The sequence below is a fragment of the Pipistrellus kuhlii genome, unplaced genomic scaffold, assembly GCF_014108245.1.
Source record: "Pipistrellus kuhlii isolate mPipKuh1 unplaced genomic scaffold, mPipKuh1.p scaffold_m20_p_18, whole genome shotgun sequence".
Classification (NCBI taxonomy): domain Eukaryota; kingdom Metazoa; phylum Chordata; class Mammalia; order Chiroptera; family Vespertilionidae; genus Pipistrellus; species Pipistrellus kuhlii.
Genome location: NW_023425493.1, coordinates 3,415,277 through 3,436,145, shown reverse-complemented (window position 1 = coordinate 3,436,145; position 20,869 = coordinate 3,415,277). Strand labels below are relative to the sequence as shown.

The 20,869-nt window shown below is 49.3% G+C and overlaps 1 protein-coding gene and 1 pseudogene across 1 annotated transcript; one reads left to right on the top strand and one right to left on the bottom strand.

Moving 5' to 3' along the window:
- Nucleotides 1-762: 762 nt before the first annotated feature.
- LOC118721661 (Fc receptor-like protein 1) lies at nucleotides 763-19,848 on the bottom strand. The gene is made up of 10 exons (XM_045583408.1): nucleotides 19,430-19,848; nucleotides 15,395-15,415; nucleotides 11,554-11,826; nucleotides 8,668-8,952; nucleotides 8,222-8,500; nucleotides 7,743-7,945; nucleotides 5,537-5,564; nucleotides 3,437-3,508; nucleotides 2,845-2,876; nucleotides 763-834 (listed from the first exon to the last, which is right to left on the bottom strand). Exons 1-10 carry the CDS (start codon nucleotides 19,458-19,460, stop codon nucleotides 763-765), a joined length of 1,296 nt encoding a protein of 431 aa, XP_045439364.1. The 5' UTR covers nucleotides 19,461-19,848.
- On the top strand, nucleotides 6,107-6,661 carry LOC118721550 (annotated as a pseudogene).
- Nucleotides 19,849-20,869: the final 1,021 nt, after the last annotated feature.

Below are 20,869 nucleotides of genomic sequence, written 5' to 3'. Positions count from 1 at the left end.
TAAATTGTTTAAATTTATAAGCGTTAGCAAATGGTTGGTTTAAAATTAAAATACAAACTTCAAACCTATTAACACATGTTTTCACAACATTTGTGAATAAAAACTTATATTCACAAAGCTTCTAGGGCGGCAACAAAGGCAGGACATCGGATGTGGAGACAAGCACAAATATTCTTAGTACAAATCCGGATGGACCTGTGCATATAAAGCATGCTAACATTGAGCATAAGTGCAGTGATGTCTTATGTAACCTTGTTTTAATTCTGATCAGTGACTTCAAATGTGATGAGTCACATGTTTTATGGAGAAACGGGAAGATTAATGTAAGTGGTCAGTGCCATCTGAGCAGAAAAAGCTCCTGAACACCATGATGGTCACAGCTCTCTGTATGGAGAAGTCCCACGAAATCACTAACCGAGGGTTTTGTGCCCCCCAAGCCTCACTTTCCCTCCACCCCAAAGTCCTAAATTCTTTTATCCTTGCTTGTTTCCTCTTAGAAAAAGAAGTTAGAGCACAATTTGACCTGGGCCTGAAAGAAGCAGCAAACCTCCGGTTCTGGCAGCAGAGTCCTTCCCGTTTCTTCATTCATGGTGGGCCTCTGGGGCGGTCTCTTCGGGGCTTGAGCCAACCTTGCCTTCCAGGGGAGGTAGAAATGGTCCCGTGGAGGGCACTCCCCTGGATGAGGCTGCTGGAGAGCTGACTCCTCGGATCTCTGAAGAGCACACTGGTCCTGAGGCCGGGGGTCGCAGGGTCTCCCGTAACTTACATGGCATCTTCATAGTCGTCATCTGAAGTGCTTGCAGTATTCACTCTGGAGTAGATGGCCGAGGGGTCCTAGAGGCACAGGCACAGGGATAAGGCCGGAGCAGGGGACACAGGGAGAGCATGCCTCCCCCCGAGACTCTTTCCCGAGCAGCATGAAGGCACGGTGCACCGTGCAGCGCAGGGATTAGAAGTTACTGGAAGCCGAAACCGGTTTGGCTCAGGGGATAGAGCATCAGCCTGCAGACTGAGAGGTCCCAGGTTCGATTCCGGTCAAGGGCATGTACCTTGGTTGTGGGCACATCCCCAGTAGGGGGTGTGCAAGAGGCAGCTGATTGATGATTAACTCTCATCAATGTTTCTGACTCTCTATCATTTTCTCTTCCTCTCAGTGAAAAATCAATTAAATATATATTTTAAAAAAAAAAAGTTACTGAAAGACGGTGGCCCTAGGGCGGCCTTTTCAAAGGGTCTGCATTCCACTGGCGGGCTGCAGAGGGATGGCCGATGACCTGCAAACGGATCCAAGCACACGAGGCTTTCTCTCATTCCTATGGGCCATGGCGAGGCAGCTGGCATGTGTTTTCTGTTAAATGTCGGAATTTGGTATTCATAAACTAAATGTGGCATGCCACCTAAGGGGTTAACCAAGGACTTGAATTCTGTCCTGAGACCTTTGGCTGTCACACCACACGTGACAAAACTGCAAAGCACCCGCTGTCCCTGCATCCATGAAGATCAAGGCATTTCTGCATTTTATTAAAGCATTTTTGTATCATCAGTGATGTTATGGATTGTTCCAAGTTTAGAAACTAGCTATTTTTTTTAATTAATTAATTTATTTTTTTTACATATTTTAATGATTTTTTTGCCCCCCTCCCTCCCTCCCCCATATCCCCTCCCTCCCCATAGTTTTATGTCCATTGGTTGTACTTATATGCATGTATACAAGTCCTTCGGTTGATCTATTATCTCCCCCAGATCCTCCTCCCCTCCCCGCTGTAATTTGACAATCTGCTTGTTGCTTTACAGAAACTAGCTATTTTTAATTATAAACATCATTATTTAGCTTATTAATTTATATTTCTACTAGAAGCCCAGTGCACGAAATTCATGCACGGGTAGGGTCCTTAGGCTTGGCTGGCGATCAGGGATGATTGGGGCCTTTCGGCTGCCGACTGGGGCCTCCCTTCATCCCACGCTGCCCCCTGGTGGCGAGCACATGTCATTGTGAGCAATTGAACTCCCAACCTCCCAGTAAAACTCCAGAGGGGGACACTTTGCATTTTAGCCTTTTATCTAGAGCACATGTGTCAAACACAAGGCCCGCGGGCCAAATCCGTCCCGCCAGGCCTTGCAATGTGGCCCGCACCGCGCTGTCATCACTGCACTCCGCTGCGTTTCCATCACAATGACAGTTTATGACTGTTCAATAAACCATTCGGCCCGCGATTTAGGCTGGATTTTAGATTTTGGCCCCTTCTCTGATTGAGTTCGACACCCCTAATCTAGAGAGATGTGTTGTTTAGTTAACCTTACAGCACCAACTTATGTATGTACAGCTTGAGAATATTTCAGTATAACGATTTTTAAATAAAAATTGTAGACTACAGTTTAGTCCCAAACACCCATATGTCCATGGCTAAAATACATGTATAAGTAAGCCTCCCAAATGTCCCTCTACAGTGACACTTTGTCGTTATAACTGAATGTTTTTATCCCCACTGTGTGAGAAGACAATGGAATCTTTCCTTTTTCCTTAGTGACCATCGTTTTAAAAGTATGAGAACCAGCTGAAACCTCTTTGGCTCAGTGGATAGAGCATAGACCTGCAGACTGAAAGGTCCCAGGTTCGATTCCAGTCAAGGGCATGTACCTTGGTTACGGGCACATCCCCAGTAGGGGGTATGCAAAAGGCAGCTGATTAATGATTCTCTCTCATTGATGTTTCTAACTCTGTATCCCTCTCTCTTCTTCTCTGTAAAAAATCAATAAAATTATATATATATATATTTTAAAAGTATGAGAACCAGACCCCAGAAGAAAGAGCCTGGAGGAAGAACCATAGGAATTCCAACTCACCGTGCCCTGCACCCGTGTCCTCAGGGATGGTGCTGTGAAGAAAAGGGTGCATGCTGTGAGGTTGTACTTACACTTAAAGTCCTTCACGAAGTTGGTTTTAATAAAGGCTTCTTCCCCTCCTGTCTATTGCCCGTGGATTTATTTCTAGTAACACTTTTGCCTCATGTTTCTGCCTTTCACAAACACACTTCCCTTACTCTGCGGAGAAAAAGTAACAGCCTGGGGGCTGGAGGGTGAGTAGGCCCCTCCCGGCATTCATAGCGGCCAGCACTTCTGGGCCCACCATGTAGGACAACAGTAGCCACTGGGCGGCTGTGTCGGGTGCTGTGGAGTCCATAGGGCTCCTTGCGGAGAGAAGCAGCAGCCATCCTCTCCAGTGCTTGCACCCACCCGACTGCAGAGGGAGACACACACCCCTCGGTCAGGTCATGCAGCCTCGGCCTGGGTTCTCCTGAGGCAGGTTCCAGGCCAAAGGAACCTTCAGAGAGGCCCAGCAATGCCCAGGCAGCACCAAGGGCACAGCTCTGCACAGCCCTTTCTCGGTCCCAGGAAAGACAAAAGTCAGAGAAAAAGGCGCTCCCCCATGTCTTACCTGCTGCCGATTGCCGCTCCTGTTGCGTATGGTACACCAGGGAGTAAACCTCACCTCCGCTGACAACATTCACTGAAAGAGGGAGAAAGGAGGCATTGCCACCCAGTCCCTCCTGCCTGCCAAATACGCTGCTTCACACACACACCGCCTTCTCGGCCGTGAAGACGGGTGGTGCATCTGGCAGCGGGGCCAGGTATGATTGGCAGACATGACCCCACGGCCTCTTCCCCAGCTCGCTCTCCCTGCTTTGGTCCGGGTTGTTGGGAACCTCACCGTTTTCGTAGATGGGCTGCTGTTGCACTGGCGCTGCTGAGTTCAGATATGAGGATTCTCGGGGCGCGGGGCTGGGAGGGCTCCTGCAAACACAGAGACTATTGTCTGTGATAGCATTCCAGACGTGGCCATCTGAGATTATGAGGAAGACACTGAGAGGGGCCTGTTAGGAAGAGTTCTAAGGAGCACAGTGATTTCTGGGGAATCATCCATCCACACAGCTGTGTGGCAGAAGCCACAGCCCAACACCGGGGCTGAGGAAAACCCAGCAGAGTGTCTCTGGGCATACATCCCACAGGTGTCAGGTCCTAATTTGACTGGCTCACTGTGGCATTGCTCACACCAGGAAGTGCCATTCACATTACGGGTGCTCGGTAAGCACAAAATGAAGAAAATTGATTCACTCCAGATGGAAAGCATGTTGCTAGGTAGAGCAAGTGTCTTGAGGAAAGAAAATAAGATCATTGCTGAAGCCGGTTTGGCTCAGTGGTAGAGCGTCGGTCTGTGGACTGAAAGGTTCCAGGTTCGATTCCGGTCAAGGACATGTACCTTGGTTGCAGGCACATCCCCGGTAGGGTGTGCAAGAGGCAGCTGGTCGATGTTTCTCTCTATCTCTCTCCCTTTCTCTCTGTTAAAAATCAATAAAATATAATTTTTTTTAAAAAAAAGAAAGAAAGAAAGAAAAGAAGATCATTGTCTTGGCATGTATATGCTACTCTGATCTGGAAAAAAACACACCCCAAGAACATTATAACCAGATGAACAAAAAAATAGATCCTGAGGCAGTAAAGCATTGAACAGATTGTCAAATTACAGAGGGAAGGCTGGGAGAGGGGGAGAGATATCAACCGAAGGATTTGTATGCATATATATATATATATATATATATAAGCACATCAATGGACACAAGACACTAGGGGGTGGAATGAGGGCATGTGACAGGGGGTAGGAGAGGATGGGGGAAAGTCAATGGGGGGAAGGGAGAAGATATATGTACTATTATGTGTAATACTTTAAACAATAAAATTAAAAAAATAATAAAACACCTCTTTTGGCATAAACAATAACACACTAAAAAAAATATCAACGAAATATTGATATCCCCAGATGAAAGCATTCTAAAAATCTTTCCCTCTTCTAAACTTCTAAAGGACTTTATCATGAAAAACGTCGGTGTGTTCATTACTCTCTGGCCTATGTTACAGAAGTGTATATTTATCTATGATACTTCACGACTCTCAAAATGTGTATATATTTTCAGGCTTTTCAGCACTGGATGGAATGACTTGTAAACCTTCAGATATTGGTGAATCGATTGAATGAATGCATTGAATGAGTTAAAGCAATATAGCTTTCTTATTCTACAGATTTCGTGAAAGCAGTAAATTATGAAGAATGATGAAAGGATTTAAATTAATTTGTCAACATATAAAAGAAGAAGAGTAACAAATGAATATTCAAAGTTATCAGTGAGGGAACTGTGGAGTGGACGTTTTGGATATAATAAAAATATGGTTCGGCTGCCATGGCTCAGTGGTTAAGTGTTGACCTATGAACCAGGAGGTCACGGTTCAATTCCCAGTCAGGGCGCGTGCCCCCCGTTGCAGGCTCAATAACCAATGTGGGGTGTACAGGAGGCAGCCGACCAATGATTCTCTCTCATCATTGATGTTTCTATCTCTCTCTCCCTCTCCCTTCCTCTCTGAAATCAATAAAATATATATCTGTATTTTAATATGAAGAAAGCTCTTGAGAGAGGACCATTTAATTTTTATAAAATAGATTTTTCTACACTGTCCGTGGAGACAGAGAAAGCAGAGGCCTCACCTGGGTGGATCCCTGGCTGAGCGTCTTCCTGAAAGTCAAACACATGAGCACATGTCAGTGGGGGGCTCTCTCCATCCGTTTTTCCACCACATCCCCCACCACCTTCTCGGCTCCAGGAGCCTTGAAGGTGAGGACAGGCTTGTACGGGGCATGTTTGCCATGCCAGCACGCCTGCCACAGATGCCACTGTGTGCCCCAGGGACAAGCTGGCAGCCATTCAGGCCGGTCCTGCATTTTGCCTATAAAGAGACTCAGGTCTAGAAGAATTAAGTGAGCTTTCCAATGGCGGTCAATACCAAAGCTTAGACTTGAGCTCAAGCCTTTGAAGGCTTCATATCTATTATGTTTTTTTGCTTCTCATCTTACAACCACACCACCTCGTTTTATCGTGACAAGATCCCGCAGAGGAGGCACTGCCCAGCTCTGTGGTCGGCAAACTGCTGCTTGCGAGCCACTTGCGGCTCTTTGGCCCCTTGCGTGTGGCTCTTCCACAGAATACCACGGCCTGGGCGAGTCTGTTTTGAAGAAGTGGCGTTAGAAGAAGTTGGAGTTTAGCTTTCCGATCCGCCGTCTGCGGTGGAGTCGCCACCAAGATGCAGATCTTCGTGAAGACCATCACGGGGAAGACCATCACTCTCGAGGCTGAACCCTCGGATACGATAGGAAGTGTAAAGGCCAAGATCCAGGATAAGGAAGGAACTCTTCCTGATCAGCAAAGACTGATCTTTGCTGGCAAGCAACTGGAAGACGGCCGTACTTTGTCTGACTACAACATCCAAAAGGAGTCCACGCTTCGTCTTGTGCTGAGACTCCGTGGTGGTGCCAAGAAAAGGAAGAAGTCTTACACCACTCCCAAGAAGAACAAGCATAAGAGAAAGAAGGTTAAGCTGGCTGTCCTGAACTACTACAAAGTGGATGAGAATGGCAAAATCAGTTGCCTTCGCTGAGAGTGCCCTTCCGATGAATGTGGTGCTGGAGTTTTCATGGCCAGCCACTTTGACAGACATTATTGTGGCAAATGCTGTCTGACCTATTGCTTCAACAAACCAGAAGACAAGTAATTGTATTTGGGTTAATACAAGACATGAACTAAAAAAAAAAAAAAGAAAAGAAAAGAAAAAGAAAGAAAGAAAAAAAGAAAGAAAGAAGAAGTTTAAGTTTAAAAAATTTGGCTTTCCAAAGAAATTTCAATCATTGTACTGTTGATATTTGCCTCTGTTGACTCACGAGTTTGCCGACCACTGGCCCAGCCCTATCATAGATGGGGTGAGGAGCCCAAAAGTGCAAAAAAAAAAAAAAAAAAAAAAAAAAAAAAAAAAAAAAAAGCTTGTGACCTAAATGAGAAGCTCCTAGTGTCTTCTCCTGCCTCATCTCCAACTTGGTCAGTGGAGACCAAGAAACCAAGTTAAAGGTACAAACAAATATTTAATTGCCATTGGGGATAAAGTGAAAAATTAAATAACTCTGTACTCTGCTGACGAACACTGGAAGAGAATTGTAGGCTGTGTGAAGCCTCTTGGGGGAAAATGACATGTAAGCCCAGCCAGTGTGCCTCAGTGGTTGAGTGTTTACCTGTGAACTAGGAGGTCACGGTTCAATTCCCAATCAGGGCACATGCCTGGGTTCAATCCCCAATGTGGGGCGTGCTGGCAGCAGCCGAACAATGATTCTCTCTCATCGCTGATGTTTCAATCTCTCTCTCCTCTCCCTATCCCTTCCTCTCTGAAATCAATTTCAAAATATGTATTTTTTAAAATGACATTTAAACTGAAAAGTGGAAGAGACCCAGCAATGGGTAGTATGTGAGCCTGTGTGGACAAGCATTGGGGGGGGGGGGGGGCAGCATGTGATTTCAGTCTAAGGGGCAAAGGAATGGATGCATTGGCTTTAGCTGGGAGACGGTCAGTATAGCTGGAACTGCTCCCTGCATTTCCAATCCAGAGGCATATTCATTATTTAAATGGTTACATTTCGTATCAGATTAAATCACAGACTCCTTAGGGATCAGCTGGATTTCAGCTGATAATGCAAAGGGGATAGGAACGTTACTAACAACATCACACCACTCTGCCAGGTGCCATTCCCTGCTGCGCGCTGTAAGCAGATCTGTAGGCAGGTGACTCCCGCGGTGCGTTCATTCTTTACCGCATCCGTGTCACCAAGGCAGCCTGTTTCCGTGAAAGCCAAGGTCACCGTAACAACATACCAATCTCCACAAATACTCACCTGCTCTTCTCTTGAGCCAACAGCAAACTATCAGGGCCACGGCGGTGAGACCAAGGCTGCCGAGCAGCCCCTCAAGGATGGCTGGAGGAAGACTCTCTCCGTCCTCCGCGGGCACTGAGGAGAGAGACCTGTGGGTGAGCTGCCGAGGAGAAGGACTTCGATATGAAGAGCAGACGTCTTGAGGCCAAGGTCAGCCCTCCGCAGGGGGCGGGGGCAGTGAGACTTAGTCATCTGGAGACTTGCAGCTCTTCACAATGATGGAAGGACCAGAGGAGCACTCAGGCATGAGGCCCTCCAGGCCCCCTCAGAGACACCCCCCTCCCCCCGCCCAGCATCACCCACTGAACCCCATCTGGGGTATCAGCTGCAAAAATGGCCCCAATGAAGGCAGTGCAATGTTGTTAGTAGTGTTGTCGCTGAGAGAGGCGCTGGCCAGGACCGCCCGGGGCTGAGCGGTACCTGTGACGTGGAGTGGCACCACCTCGCTGCGCCGGGGCCCCCGGCCGTTGTCGGCCTCGCAGGAGTAGTTCCCGGAGTGGTCTGCGGTCAGGGAGAGGTTGAAGGATGCTCCCCCTCCGAAGGGGGCCGAGCGGCTCCCCAGGCGGACGTCCTCGTGGTAGAACAGGTACAGGATCGGGGGAGAGCCCCTGGCGGCCTCGCAGTGCAGCTCCACCGCCTCCCCCGCCGCCTTCTCGGCCCCCGGGGCCTGGACGGTGAGGACAGGCTGCGACACTGGAACTGAGGGAGACGGTGGGTGTCTAAGAGGGTGTCTAATGGGGGACAGACCCACCGTCTCCGCCCTCAGGGGCTCCGGCTTCCCCGGGTCGCCCCCAGAGACACTCGGAGCCCCCTGTGCCAGCTCCCGGCGGCTGGCGGGCAGGGCTGGCGGGCAGGGAGGCACTTACTTCCGACGGCGATGCTCACCAGCCCGCTGAGGCTGGGGCCGTGGCCATTGTCTGCCGCACAGTAGTAGGTCTCCTCGCCTTCTCTCACCGCTGGGACCTCAAACTCGGCGGCCAGGGAGGGCTGGGTCCTCTCTCCCAGTTTGGAGCCCAGGGGCCCTCTGTACCAGCGGAAGGTGATGTCCCCTGTGCCCCCAGCGGCCACGCAGACCAGCACCAGCGTCTCTCCCTCCATCACTCGGCCCCCCGGAGGCCGCGTCTCCAGGCTCACGGTGTGGACGGGGACTCCTGCGGAGCACAGGTGGCAGGGGAGCACTGAGGAGGGCGTCAGGGCCGGAGGGGGTGACCGTCCGGGGCGGCCCTGGAGAGAGTCACCCACTGTGTAGGTTAATTGGGGCCACCCACTGTGTAGGTTAATTGGGGCGGGGGGCCGGGGGAGAGGCAGGGGGTTCTGCTGCTTTGAACTTGGCGTTGTTTGGGAGGCGGGAGGCTAAGAAAGGCTCCATAATGTGACCCCGGAGGAGGCAGCCTCGCCTCCCTCCCTCGGACATGGCCCTCGCGCCACCTGCTGCCCCGCCATCACACCTCCTCCGGCACAGAGTGCTGGGCAGCGCTGCCCGCGGCAGGTCAGACCGCCTCTAGGTTGGGGTGTGTTTGTGTGTGTGTGTTGGGGGGGGGGGGATGGGGTGTGTGTGTGTAGGTATGTGTGTATGTGTGGTGTGTATGTGGTATGTGTGTATGTGTGTGTGGTGTGTGTGGGAGGGGGGGTGGGGGGGGGGGAGTGGGGGTTGTAGGTATGTGTGTATGTGTGGTGTGTGTGTGGTGTGGTGTGTTTGTGTGTATGTGTGTGTGGTATGTGTGTGGGGGTGAGAGGTGTGGTGTGTGTGGTGTGTTTATGTGTGTCTGTGTGTGGGGAGGGTGGGGTGTGTGTAGGTATGTATGTATGTGTGGTGTGATGTGTGTATGGTGTGTGTGTAGGTGTGGTGTGTGTGTGTGGTGTGGTGTGTGTGGGGTGTGTGTGTGTGTGTAGGCATGTGTGTGTGCGTGGTGTGTATGTGGTGTGTGTATATGTGTGTGTGGTGTGTGTGGGAGGGGTGGGGGGGGGGAGAGTGGGGGGTGTGTAGGTATGTGTGTATGTGTGGTGTGTTTGTGTGGTGTGGTGTGTTTATGTGTGTCTGTGTGAGGAGAGGGTGGGGTGTGTGTAGGTATGTGTGTATGTATGGTGTGGTGTGTGTATGGTGTGTGTGTAGGTGTGTGTGTATGTGTGATGTTTATGTGTGTGGGGGGTGGGGGGATGGGAGGGTGGTGTGTATGTGTGTGTGTGTGTGTGGTGTATGTGAGGAGGGTTGGGGGTGTGTAGGTATGTGTGTATGTGTGGTGTATATGTGTGGTGTGGTGTGTGTATGGTGTGTGTCTGTAGGGGGGTGTATGTGTGTATGTGTGATATGTATGTGTGGAGGGTGTGAGGGGATGGGAGGGTTGTGTGTGTGTGTGTGTAGTATGTGTGGAGAGGGTGGGGGTGGGGGTGTAGGTATGTGTGTATGTGTGGTGTGTATGTGTGTAGGGGGGTGTGGGGGTGTGTGGGGGGATGGGAGGGTGGGGTGTATGTGTGTGTGTGTGTGTGTGTGGTGTATGTGGGGAGGGTTGGGATGTGTAGGTATGTGTGTATGTGTGGTGTGTATGTGTGGTGTGGTGTGTGTATGGTGTGTGTGTAGGTGTGTGTGTGTGTGTGTGATGTGTATGTGGGGGGGGGGGGTGGGAGGGTGGTGTGTGTGTGTGTGTGTGTGTGTGGTATGTGTGGAGAGGGTGGGGGTGGGGTGTGTAGGTATGTGTGTATGTGTGGTGTGTATGTGTGGTGTGGTGTGTGTATGGTGTGTGTGTAGGTGTGTGTGTATGTGTGATGTGTATGTGGGGGGGGGTGAGATGGGAGGGTGGGATGTGTGTGTGTGTGTGTGTGTGTGTGTGTGGTATGTGTGGAGAGGGTGGGGGTGGGGTGTGTAGGTATGTGTGTATGTGTGTATGTGTGGTGTGTATGTGTGTAGGGGGTGTGGGTGTGAGGGGGGCATGGGAGGGTGGGGTGTATGTGTGGTGTGGTGTGTTTGTGTGTGTGGGGGGGGAGGGTGGGGGTGTGTAGATATGTGTGTGTGTGTGTGTATGTGTGGTGTGTGTGTGTGGGAGGGGTGTGGGGGAGGATGGGAGGGTGGGGTGTATGTGTGGTGTGGTGTGTTTGTGTGTGTGGGGGGGTGTAGATATGTGTGTATGTGTGTGTGTATGTGTGGTGTGTGTGTGTGTGTGTGTATGTGTGTGTGTGTGTGTCTCCATCACCAATGCTGGCTGTGAGCAGGTCTGGGAGGCCGGGCACCTGGAGAACACTGCTCAGGGCACAATGGGCACATGTTTGTCCGAGAAGGAGAGGGAGTCAGGAGCATCAGCCCTGACTTGCTACAACAGCTGTGATTTTGAATCAGAAAACGCCTTCTTTTCTATCCTTAAAATCCAGGCCACACTCTCTGCCCTAAGCCGATCCGTAGCAGCCTGTCCCACAAGCCTCTCCCGCCACCGCAGGCATCTTTCTCTCCGTGTGCTTTCATTCCCGCCACTCCTGTGCCACACGCCCTGTGTGCCACCACCGTGGTTCCGAGCGCCGACGGAGCAGCCACTACGGTAATCAGGGACCGCGTGCTATGCAGATTTTCTCCACTCTCTCCCGCAGCTGGAGACGCACATAAAGTTTGCGTGGAGGGATGGGAATATCGATGAGAAGGGAGGAGCCTGAGGACTCTGACAGAGGGCAGCCCGGGCACCGCTCCTATGTCCGCAGGAGCAGAACGAACGGACCAGCCAGCACGGCCAGGCAGGCTCACGCCCTTCGGGGGCCCCAGCACTCACTCCGCACAAGGATCTGGACTCTCCTGCTCCGGAGGGTCTTCGGTGCTGCCTCAGTAGTCCGAGCTGCACACCAGTAGGAGCCTGAATGAGCCCTCGTCAGGGCAGGGACCCGGAGCTCCGGGGAGTCGGTCCAGCTCGGCCCCAGGACGGACACATCTTTGAAGAAGCAGAACTGGAGCCGGATGCCTATCTGCAGAGGGGGCCGGGTCCTGCAGGTCAGGTTCATTGAGTTCCCCTCTACGGGCTGAGAAGGGCTGACTGTCAAAAACAGCTCTAGAGAGAAGGACGAAACACATATTCCAGGGCAGTGGCACTCAGAGTCATGTTGTATTCTTAGCATTTGAAACAAGACCGAGAGCCTGCCCTAGGCAGCGTGGCTCAGTGGATAGAGCGGAGGCCTGTGGACTGTAGGGTCCCAGATCTTATTCTGGTCAAGGGCACCTGCCTGGGCTGCAGGCTTGATCCCCAGTAGGGTGGGCAGAAGGCAGCCGATCGCTGATTCTGTCTCCTCATTGATGTTTCTATCTCTCCCTCTCCTTTCCTCTCTGACATCAATAAAAATAAGAAAAAGGGGGAGAACCAGCCAACGGGACAAACAGATCGCATCACCACCCGCAAGTGGGGTCCTGGGCTTCCCTCTGCCAGGTGCCCGCCCAGCACACCTGCCTCGGCGTGGCATCGCCTCCTGCCACAGGCAGCCCTGACCTCTGACTCGGTTCTTACTCACTGAGGTGTCTCTCCGTGAACTGAGAGCACCTTTTCTGGGGACAGTGCAGGGACACTGACAGCTGGCATTGGGGAAGACAGAGCTTGGAGCCTTTGGAAAAGTGAATACAGCTCACCCATCCTTGTCACAGGCGTCAGTGGTTATTTTCTTGTGTCTCCTTTCCCCCTGGCATCTCAGACTTTCTCTTTCAAAGACAGAGTGTAGAACCTGGAGGGTCTGGGAAAGACTTGGGGAAACCCAATTCCTTCTTTACTGATTCTCTCCTGCCCTTTTTATTGTAAAAGTTTATTATGAAAGAAGCAGGCTTGTACTTGCTTAGAAAAGTCCTCAGTCCACACGTCTACACAGCCTGTGTTCTGAGACTTTCTGTTTGTTTACTTTTTTCATAGGCACCTATGTCTGATGTTTGAGGGTGTTTTGTTTTGTTTTTTTCCTTTCCTTTCCTTTTCTCTTCTCTTCTCTTCTTCTGAGTCCCCTTTAGAAGCTGTGCTTTCAAGGAGAAAATTAAATCCATATCTTGAGCCTCAGGGGTGTATGCTTTTGCCTTCGGAGTTTTTTCCTGGATGAATTGAGGATGGTTATATTTGTATTCTGCTTTCACCTCATCTCCTTATGGTGAGGAAAGAAAGAGGTATTTCTTAGGAAAATGCTTAAAATTTCCCAAATAGCAGAGGCTCTGGGGGTTGAATAAACAAACCCCTGAATGGCCAGTGTTAGTCTATGGCCATACCACCCTGAACGAGCCCGATCTCGTCTGAATGGCCAGTGCTCTCGGGATTCTGGTGTTTCATGAGCTGCTGCATCAGATAAAAACGTGAGGGTCCCAGGTCCCCGAGGAGGTGTTTCCGGTTTGGTATCTGTAATCTTCGCCCTGGAATGCTGTACCCTGGGGCTTGGAGAGCATCAGCTCCAGAATGTGCGACCGGAGTTGCCCCGGGCTGGGGGGCGGGATGCCCTGCACAGTGGAGTCACTGTCTCTCCTTGGATGACTACAGTCCCTAGAGGCATGAGGAGCAGCACAGAAGTCGGGTCTGAGCGGAAAGGGGAAGAACACAGGTAGCTGGGCACCCGGAGGCTGCTTTTCTGAATGAGTCTGGGTTGAGGATGGAGTAGGTATCAGAAAGCCCAGTTTTCAAGGGTTTGGAGCTCAATCTTACAGGGTGAAGCTTATTTCAAACTAGAGGCCCAGGGCATGAATTCTTGCATGGGTGGGGTCCCTTGGCCTGGCCCGCAATCGGGACGATCGGGGGCCATCTTGCCCAGGCCCGATCAGGGCCTGTCAGCACCGGCCAGAGGGAGGGACCACAGGAGGTTGGCTGTGGGAGCCCTCTTCCACCAGGGGCCGTCCCTGTGTTGAGCATCTGCCACCTGGTGGTCAGTGTGCGTCATGCTACTGGCCAGTCATCCAGTTGCTTAGGCTTTTATATATATAGATAATTCTCAGGCGCAAAGGCTCATGGGAAATTCCTGGTGGCAGAAACTTTCATCACCCGGGGCACGGCTTAGGCGAGGACCAGGCTCTCGTGTGCCTTCACAGGAGTTAAAACGGGGCCAAGAAGAAGACGCCGTGGCATCAACCGGGCGTGGGTTAGACTTGGACAAACACCAGCCGAGGGGCCCAGCTGGAGGAGCCGGCTCCGAGTATCTCTCCTCACAGGAGCCCGAATCTGGGGTTCCCTCGCTGCATGTGCAGCCTGTGTCCCTGATGGGACAGCACAGCCTCATTTAACTTTGTGCTCAGTATTTTATATACAAAAAATAAAATAAAATAAAGTCCCGCCGAAACCGGTTTGGCTCAGTGGATAGAGCGTCAGCCTGCGGACTGAAGGGTCCCAGGTTCGATTCTGGTCAGGGGGCATATCCCCAGTAGGGAGTGTGCAAGAGGCAGCTGATCGATGACTCTCTCTCAGTTATGTTTCTAACTCTCTCTCTCCCTTCCTCTCTGTAAAAAAAAAAAAAATCAATAAAATATATTTTTAAAAAAAGTTCCGACACATGTTAGGTTTAAACACACTTCAGTGAAATACTTCTTCTGGGGGAGCTGGCCTCCTCTCTCCATCTGGTAAAGGTCAGACTTTCAGTGAGGATCAGAACAACGAAGCACGTTTGCAGAAATCAGAGTCCGAGAGAGGAACCACGCTGGGTGGCCGCTGAGGCAGCCTCAGAGCTAATGCTGGGAAGGAGTCGCAGCCCTGTTTTACGCTGTAGGTGGCCCTGGGTGGGCGGGCTGTGAGGTGCTCTCCAGGGAATGCGACTCCTGTCCCTCCTGGTGTAACATCAGCTGAGAAGTACACTGCTGCCTCGGAGCCCCTGAGGCTGCGAGGGCAGAGATTCTTTTAAAATCAGTCTTTAGCCGAAGCCGGTTTGGCTCAGTGGATAGAGCATGGGCCTACGGACTGAAGGGTCCCAGGTTCGATTCCGGTCAAGGGCATGTACCTTGGTTGCAGGCACATCCTCGGTGGGAAGTGTGCAGGAGGCAGCTGGTGGATGTTTCTCTCTCATCGATGTTTCTAACTCTCTATCCCTCTCTCTTCCTCTCTGTAAAAAATCAATAAAATATATATAAAATAAAATAAAATAAAATTAGTCTTTGAGAGAGGGTGTCTGGGTGGGAGGTAACCAATGAAAGACCTTCTATGCATACATGCAAAACCTATGGGCCCAGACAGTACGGAGGTGAGGGCCTGGGGCTGGGGCGGGCTGGAGGGAGTCAATGGGAGTAGAAGGAGACTTATGTGATACTTTCCACAATAAAGAATTCTGAAGACAATTGTTATAAAAATACATAAATAGAAATAAAATCAGTCTTGGGCACCCATGGCTTCTGTGTGCAAGCAGCATATCCCTCCCTAAGCTGGGACTTCCCAGGGGAAAAAAAAAAAGACTGTGGTTTTGAGGTCAGACCAGCACCTGCTCCCCAAGCTGAACATGCAAATATCAGGTGTCACAGAAACAGAGGTGAGCACAGCAGCCTGGGCCCGATGGGCCCCGGTTATTTATACACCTCGGAGGCCGTCACCAGATGTCAGACAGCCACCCACTGGCCTCCGGGGTGGGCCCACGTGTCAAGGTGCCCACAGACCATGGAGAGGAAGAAAGGGAAGTGCAACTCACCTGCCGGTTCACAGCGCTGAGCTGGGAGGGAATTTGGCAGAGGTCAGAGGTCAGTGCAGAACACCAAATGCAAAACCAAATGCAAAACCCACGCCACGCTTAATCTCCCAAAGAGCTTCCCAACAACAGACTCTCCTCCCCACCACCACCGCCACATCTCTCCCTGCCTCTTCCTTTACTCTTCCTCTTCCCTTTCTTCCCTCCTCCCTCCCTTCCTGCTGGTTTTTACCCTGCCTCCCTCCCTTCCTTTCTTCTTTCTCTCCATTCCTTTTCTCACATTCCACATCACCTGTAAGACACCTGCCCATAAGCAGCACAGAGTTCATTTATGATCTTAAAAGCCATTTCCAAGGACTTCTCTCACTTATGATTACAAGATGGCGCCTTTGCTTTAGAACTACTTCGCAGCTCCCTTCTTCAAGCCCCCCACTTCCAGGTCCCCCTCTCAAAGGCTGGGAGGACCCAGCTCTCATGCTGCCTCCTGTAACGGTAGACAGGACAGGAGAGTGGGAGGCGCCTGCTCAGGCCCGATCACCACTGACACTGCGCCCCCTGGGGAGCTCGGCTCTCCAGCCCCGTGGCCATGGTAAGAGGCTCTTCCTCTCACTCGCTGTGTCGCCCTGAGGAAAGGTCCCATCTCTCTCTGCGCTCCTTTGCTGAAGAAATGGGGACAATAACAGACTTGCCTCATAGAGTTTTGTGAGAATTAAATAAGTTGATAGCCGTAAAATGCTTAGAATGGTACCTAGAACTTGTTTAACATTCAATAAATACTCTCTCATTATTATTGTCATCTCTTTAAGCCCATGGTGGCTGAGATGGCTTCTTCCTTTAGGTTAAATGTTTATTATTTAAGAAATTAGTTCCTAGGGTCAACATACAGGTGGTGGATAGAAGAAAAAGTTGGATAAAGGCTTACATAGAAATCACATTTTCTTTATTCAGCTATACAACAAATACTACAAGCATTGTAGATGGCACTTAGGTCACAGGAATAAAGATGAACAGTAGTCTTTGTTGTCAACATTTTACATTTCAGAGGAAGAGAGCCAATAAGGAAAATAAATCAGAGAAATAAGTTACTAATGATCTCCTGATGGTCTTGACTCTCTAGATAGATGTCAATCGGGGAGAAACCTAAATGAAATTAGAGTGAAGGCCTACTGAGCATTTGGAAATGATCCTTTCTGGAGGAGACACAGAGCCCGGAAAGACATTAAGAAGGCATAATCTCTCCCCCCCCTCCCCCCCACAGAGGGGTTAGAAGGCCAGAGCATCTGGAATTGACCAGGGGGACTGACAGTGGTTGATATTGGTGTGAGAGCAGTAAGCAGGAGCCAGTCGGGGGATTTCTGGACTTGGTAATAGTTTGGGATTTTTATTTTAGACTAGAGGCTCGAGGCATGAAATTCATGCAAGAGTAGGCCTCGATCCTCCAAATTAAGACAGTTCTGACTTAATTTGCATTTGTAAAATCACCCTTACACTGTGAGAAGAATAAAGTACAGACGTACAGAGGAGGCAGGGAGAACACTAGTGGGAGTTGAATCTGAAAGAGTGACGATAATCACGGCCCAGGTTAAGGAGTTCTGGTGCTGTGAGGTGGCCAGATTTCAGTGTACATTTTGAAAATACAAGTGACTCGTGGATCAGATATAAAGTATAAGAGAAAGAGAGGAGTTAAGTACAACTCCTAGATTCTTGGCAACGGCGACTGGAAAAGTGGTGGGGACGTTTATGAAAATGGAGAAATCATGGGGAGAAACAGGTTACTTTTTCAGTGGTGATCACTTGGAAGAGCAGAGAATCTGTTTGGTTATGCTGAGTTTAAGATACCACCAGACAGCTGAATGGCCATTGTATACCTGAATATTGTTCAAAGGAAAGAGCAAATTTGGAGAAATAAGGCTGATTTTAAGTATTTTAAGCTTGAAATGAGATATAAAGTGACCAAACTGTATAACTGGCAGAAGTGAGTAGGAATGGAAAAGAGAAGTCTGGGTACCAGCCTTAAGAAGGTGAAACATTTTGAGATCAGTAAAGAAGCAGGTTATGAGTTAAAAGGAATGATAGAATAGAGTGTTCCAGAATATAAGCAAAAATGTATAACAGAAGACTGAGTGATCAACTATCAGATACTCCTGAGAGAGTGAATAAGATGAGAAATGCAAACTGAATCCTGAATGGGCACCCTACGGGTGGTTGATATTAGCAAGAGTGGTTTTAAAGGTGGGGTGGGAATTAAAGACTTATTTAAGTGAGTTTAAGAAAGCAGAAGAAGGAATTTTAAGGAGTTGGAATAATACAGAAGTTTCCAGGAATTAAAAAGGAGGGAGTGTTTGACTCTAAAGAGGGGGCTGACGGAAGTTTTGAAGTGGTGAAGTTTATTGAAGTTGTGGAAATGTCCTGTACTACGATTGCGCTGGAGGTCACATGACACTAAGTCTCTGTCAAACATCATAGTGTATTGAAAAAAGTAAAGCTTACTCTAATGTAAATTAAAAATAAAGTTTTAAACCAGGATGGGATGATATGAAGTCAAGATAGCAACTTACGGAAAAATGTATCAAGGGGGGCCAAGGCATGGTGGAGACATTGAGAAGTCACATTTCTATTCTTTTCAGATGAGATATATGATGGGAATAACCCAGATGAAGAAACGTTTTGAGGGGATCTGGCACCCAAGGCACAAGAGGGGAGTCCTGTCTCTGATAGGATGAAGAACAATACAGTCACGACAGGGGAAGAAAAGACGAGTACGCAACTATAGAGGTGGGTGAATTGATATCGACACAGCAATACGATGAGGTCACGTTCTTCTGGTGGCTTTTATTTTCCTAACGAAATATTAATCAAAATTATAAACTGGGACTAAGAAGGGATAAAGTTGAGAAGAAAAGAGTAGGTACCACACAATGGTCAGCAGGAATGGAAGAGCACTGATTGGGAAGGTGCAGGAGGATTGCCCGGCGCGGCTGATCACGGGTGGCCCCGCGTGTACAGGGAGGTCAGTTGGCAGGATTGTGCCTTTGGCATGAAGTCACACTCAGCTGCTCGGGCACGGGTGTGAAGCGTGCAGAAAGCTGTGTTAACCAGGAGACTGCTGTGGGGGAAGAGAGAGGAAGGCATATGCAAAGGAGCATTGTGATGGACTGCAGAGCCTAAGCTGACTGCTGTGAGAAGAGACGGTGCAGAGCGCAGTGATTCACGATGGAAACGTCGTCCTGGGGAGCTGGAGACAGAGCGTGCTCGGGGGATTTCTGGACTTGGTACAATATTCCTTTGAACAATATTCAGGTATACAATGGCCATTCAGACTGTGAGCTGAGACACAGTCTATTAGTTGTGTGGGGGAGGGGGGTTGGTGCTGAAAACAATGATTTTGGAAATAGGGAGGTCGTTAGTACTGTTCTAGGGATTGATGGCAGGAATGGAAGGTCATAAAAAGACAAAGATAAACAATGTTTATAGAAAGAAGGGCAAAGAACGGAGAGACCCATTTGTTGTATGAACTATCTTGGTGACTATTGAAAATACCAAAGATAAAATCATCAATTAAAAGTAGAAAGACAGCCCGGCTGGTGTGGCTCACTGGCTGAGCATCAACCTATGAACCAGGAGGTCAGGGTTTAATTCCCAATCAGGGCACACGCCCAGGTTGTAGGCTCCGTCCCCAGTGTGGGGCATGCAAGAGGCAGCCGATCGATGACTCTCAGTCATCACTAATGTTTCTAATTCTCTCTCTCCCTTCCTTTCTGAAATCAATAAAGAATATATAGAAATAAATAAAAGCGGAAGGACAGATGGTGAACACATCCTATGAGATAAAAGCTAAAATGATCATTTTCTTTTTAAAAATCTGGCTTTCCTGTATCTACCACTTTCTGCCCGACTCCACCCTCCGTTGGAAGTAGAGATCTAAGCATCCCCGAGCACGGCCAGGCAGAATCTTATCCTGCGAGTCCCACAGCTCTTCAGAAGACAGAGCCCCGGAGTGATGGAATCCCATACTCCGATCTGCGTTGTCCTACTCACCACAGAGCAACAGCAAGAGCGTCAGCAGCATGAGGGCGAGGTCGGGGACTGTGATTCGAGATGCTCTCTCGCCAAAAAAAGCATTTACCTCAGAGTGAAGAGGTGGGTTCCTCAGATGTTTGAGGAAGTCAGGACCGGAAATTACAAAAATAGAAGAAGAAACAAGAGTGCTCCAGTGGCCGGTTTCTATTCTCTGTCCCTGTAGAGGCGGGAAGATGAAAGGTGCCCTGCCAAGCCTCGGTCAGGATGCTGAGGGCCAGCCGGGGGCAGTAGCTGATAATGACTTGCATGCGAGAACCTCCCGGAAGGCCAGGGACCAGCACACCACATGGCGAGATTTGGACAAAATCCAACAAGCTCCACAAATAACAAATTGAAAGGATTGAAAACTAGGAATAGCAGCAGGCTCACAAATGTGTGGAGAACTCCACTCTCTTAATCTTTTCTTTATTTGTTCACTTATATTTTATTTTTTCATTTATTTTCTTTCTTTACTATTTCTGTTTTATTTATTATTTATCTCTCTTCTTTCCTTATCTGTTTTTTCTCTTTCTCTTCTCTTTTTCTGTTGTTCTTTTATTTAATACTAGGGACACAGTAATAAATAGGTGCATGAATTTGTGCACCTTAAAGGGAACTGTGGGGCCCCAAGGTTGTGGTGGGCACAGGAGCAGGCCTCGGCCCACCCTCGGTGCTTTTGCCTGGCCCCTCCCACCACGACCCCCAACCCCCTGTCTGCCAGCAGCCCCACTCCCACAGCCGCCATTGCCACACATTGACCACACAGAGCGATTGGGACAATGCTGTCAGTGGGTGCGAGTGGTGGCTGCTGTCCCGATTGCCCCTCAGGAGTAGCGGGAGGTGATCGGGGCCAGCAGTTGCTACTCGTACCCACTGATGTTGCAGAGCAGCGGGTTTAAGCAGTGGCCCTAGTGCTGGCAGCCGGTGTAAGGGCCAGGAGGGACCACAGTGTGCAGGAGCAAAGAATTTTCAGCAACCACCAGAGGCTTGCCCTGATGACAGCAACAGGTGCCTTACCTTGGTCTGGTGCCCTACTCACCTGCTCCACCATCCCACCATGGCCAACACCTGCCATGTTCCGCGCAGCCCCTGGTGGTCAGCACATGTCATAGCAACTGGTTGTTCAGTTGTTCTGCCATTCTGTCTATTTGCATGTTAGCTTTTTATTTTATTCATTATTATTACTGTTTTTATAGTATTGTTATTATTATTATCCCACTCACTACCTTTATTTTAATTTGTATTATTATTTTGTTTTCCCACTTTCTTCTTTCAAATTTTCTCTTTTCCTTTTTTTTTTTTTTTTCTTCTTTAATTCCTTTGGCTTCTTATCTTTTAGTATCCATACTTTTTTTTCTTAATCTTTTGTTGTTGTCTTTATTTCATTGTTGATGATAGTTTGGTTGTTTTTTTTTTGTG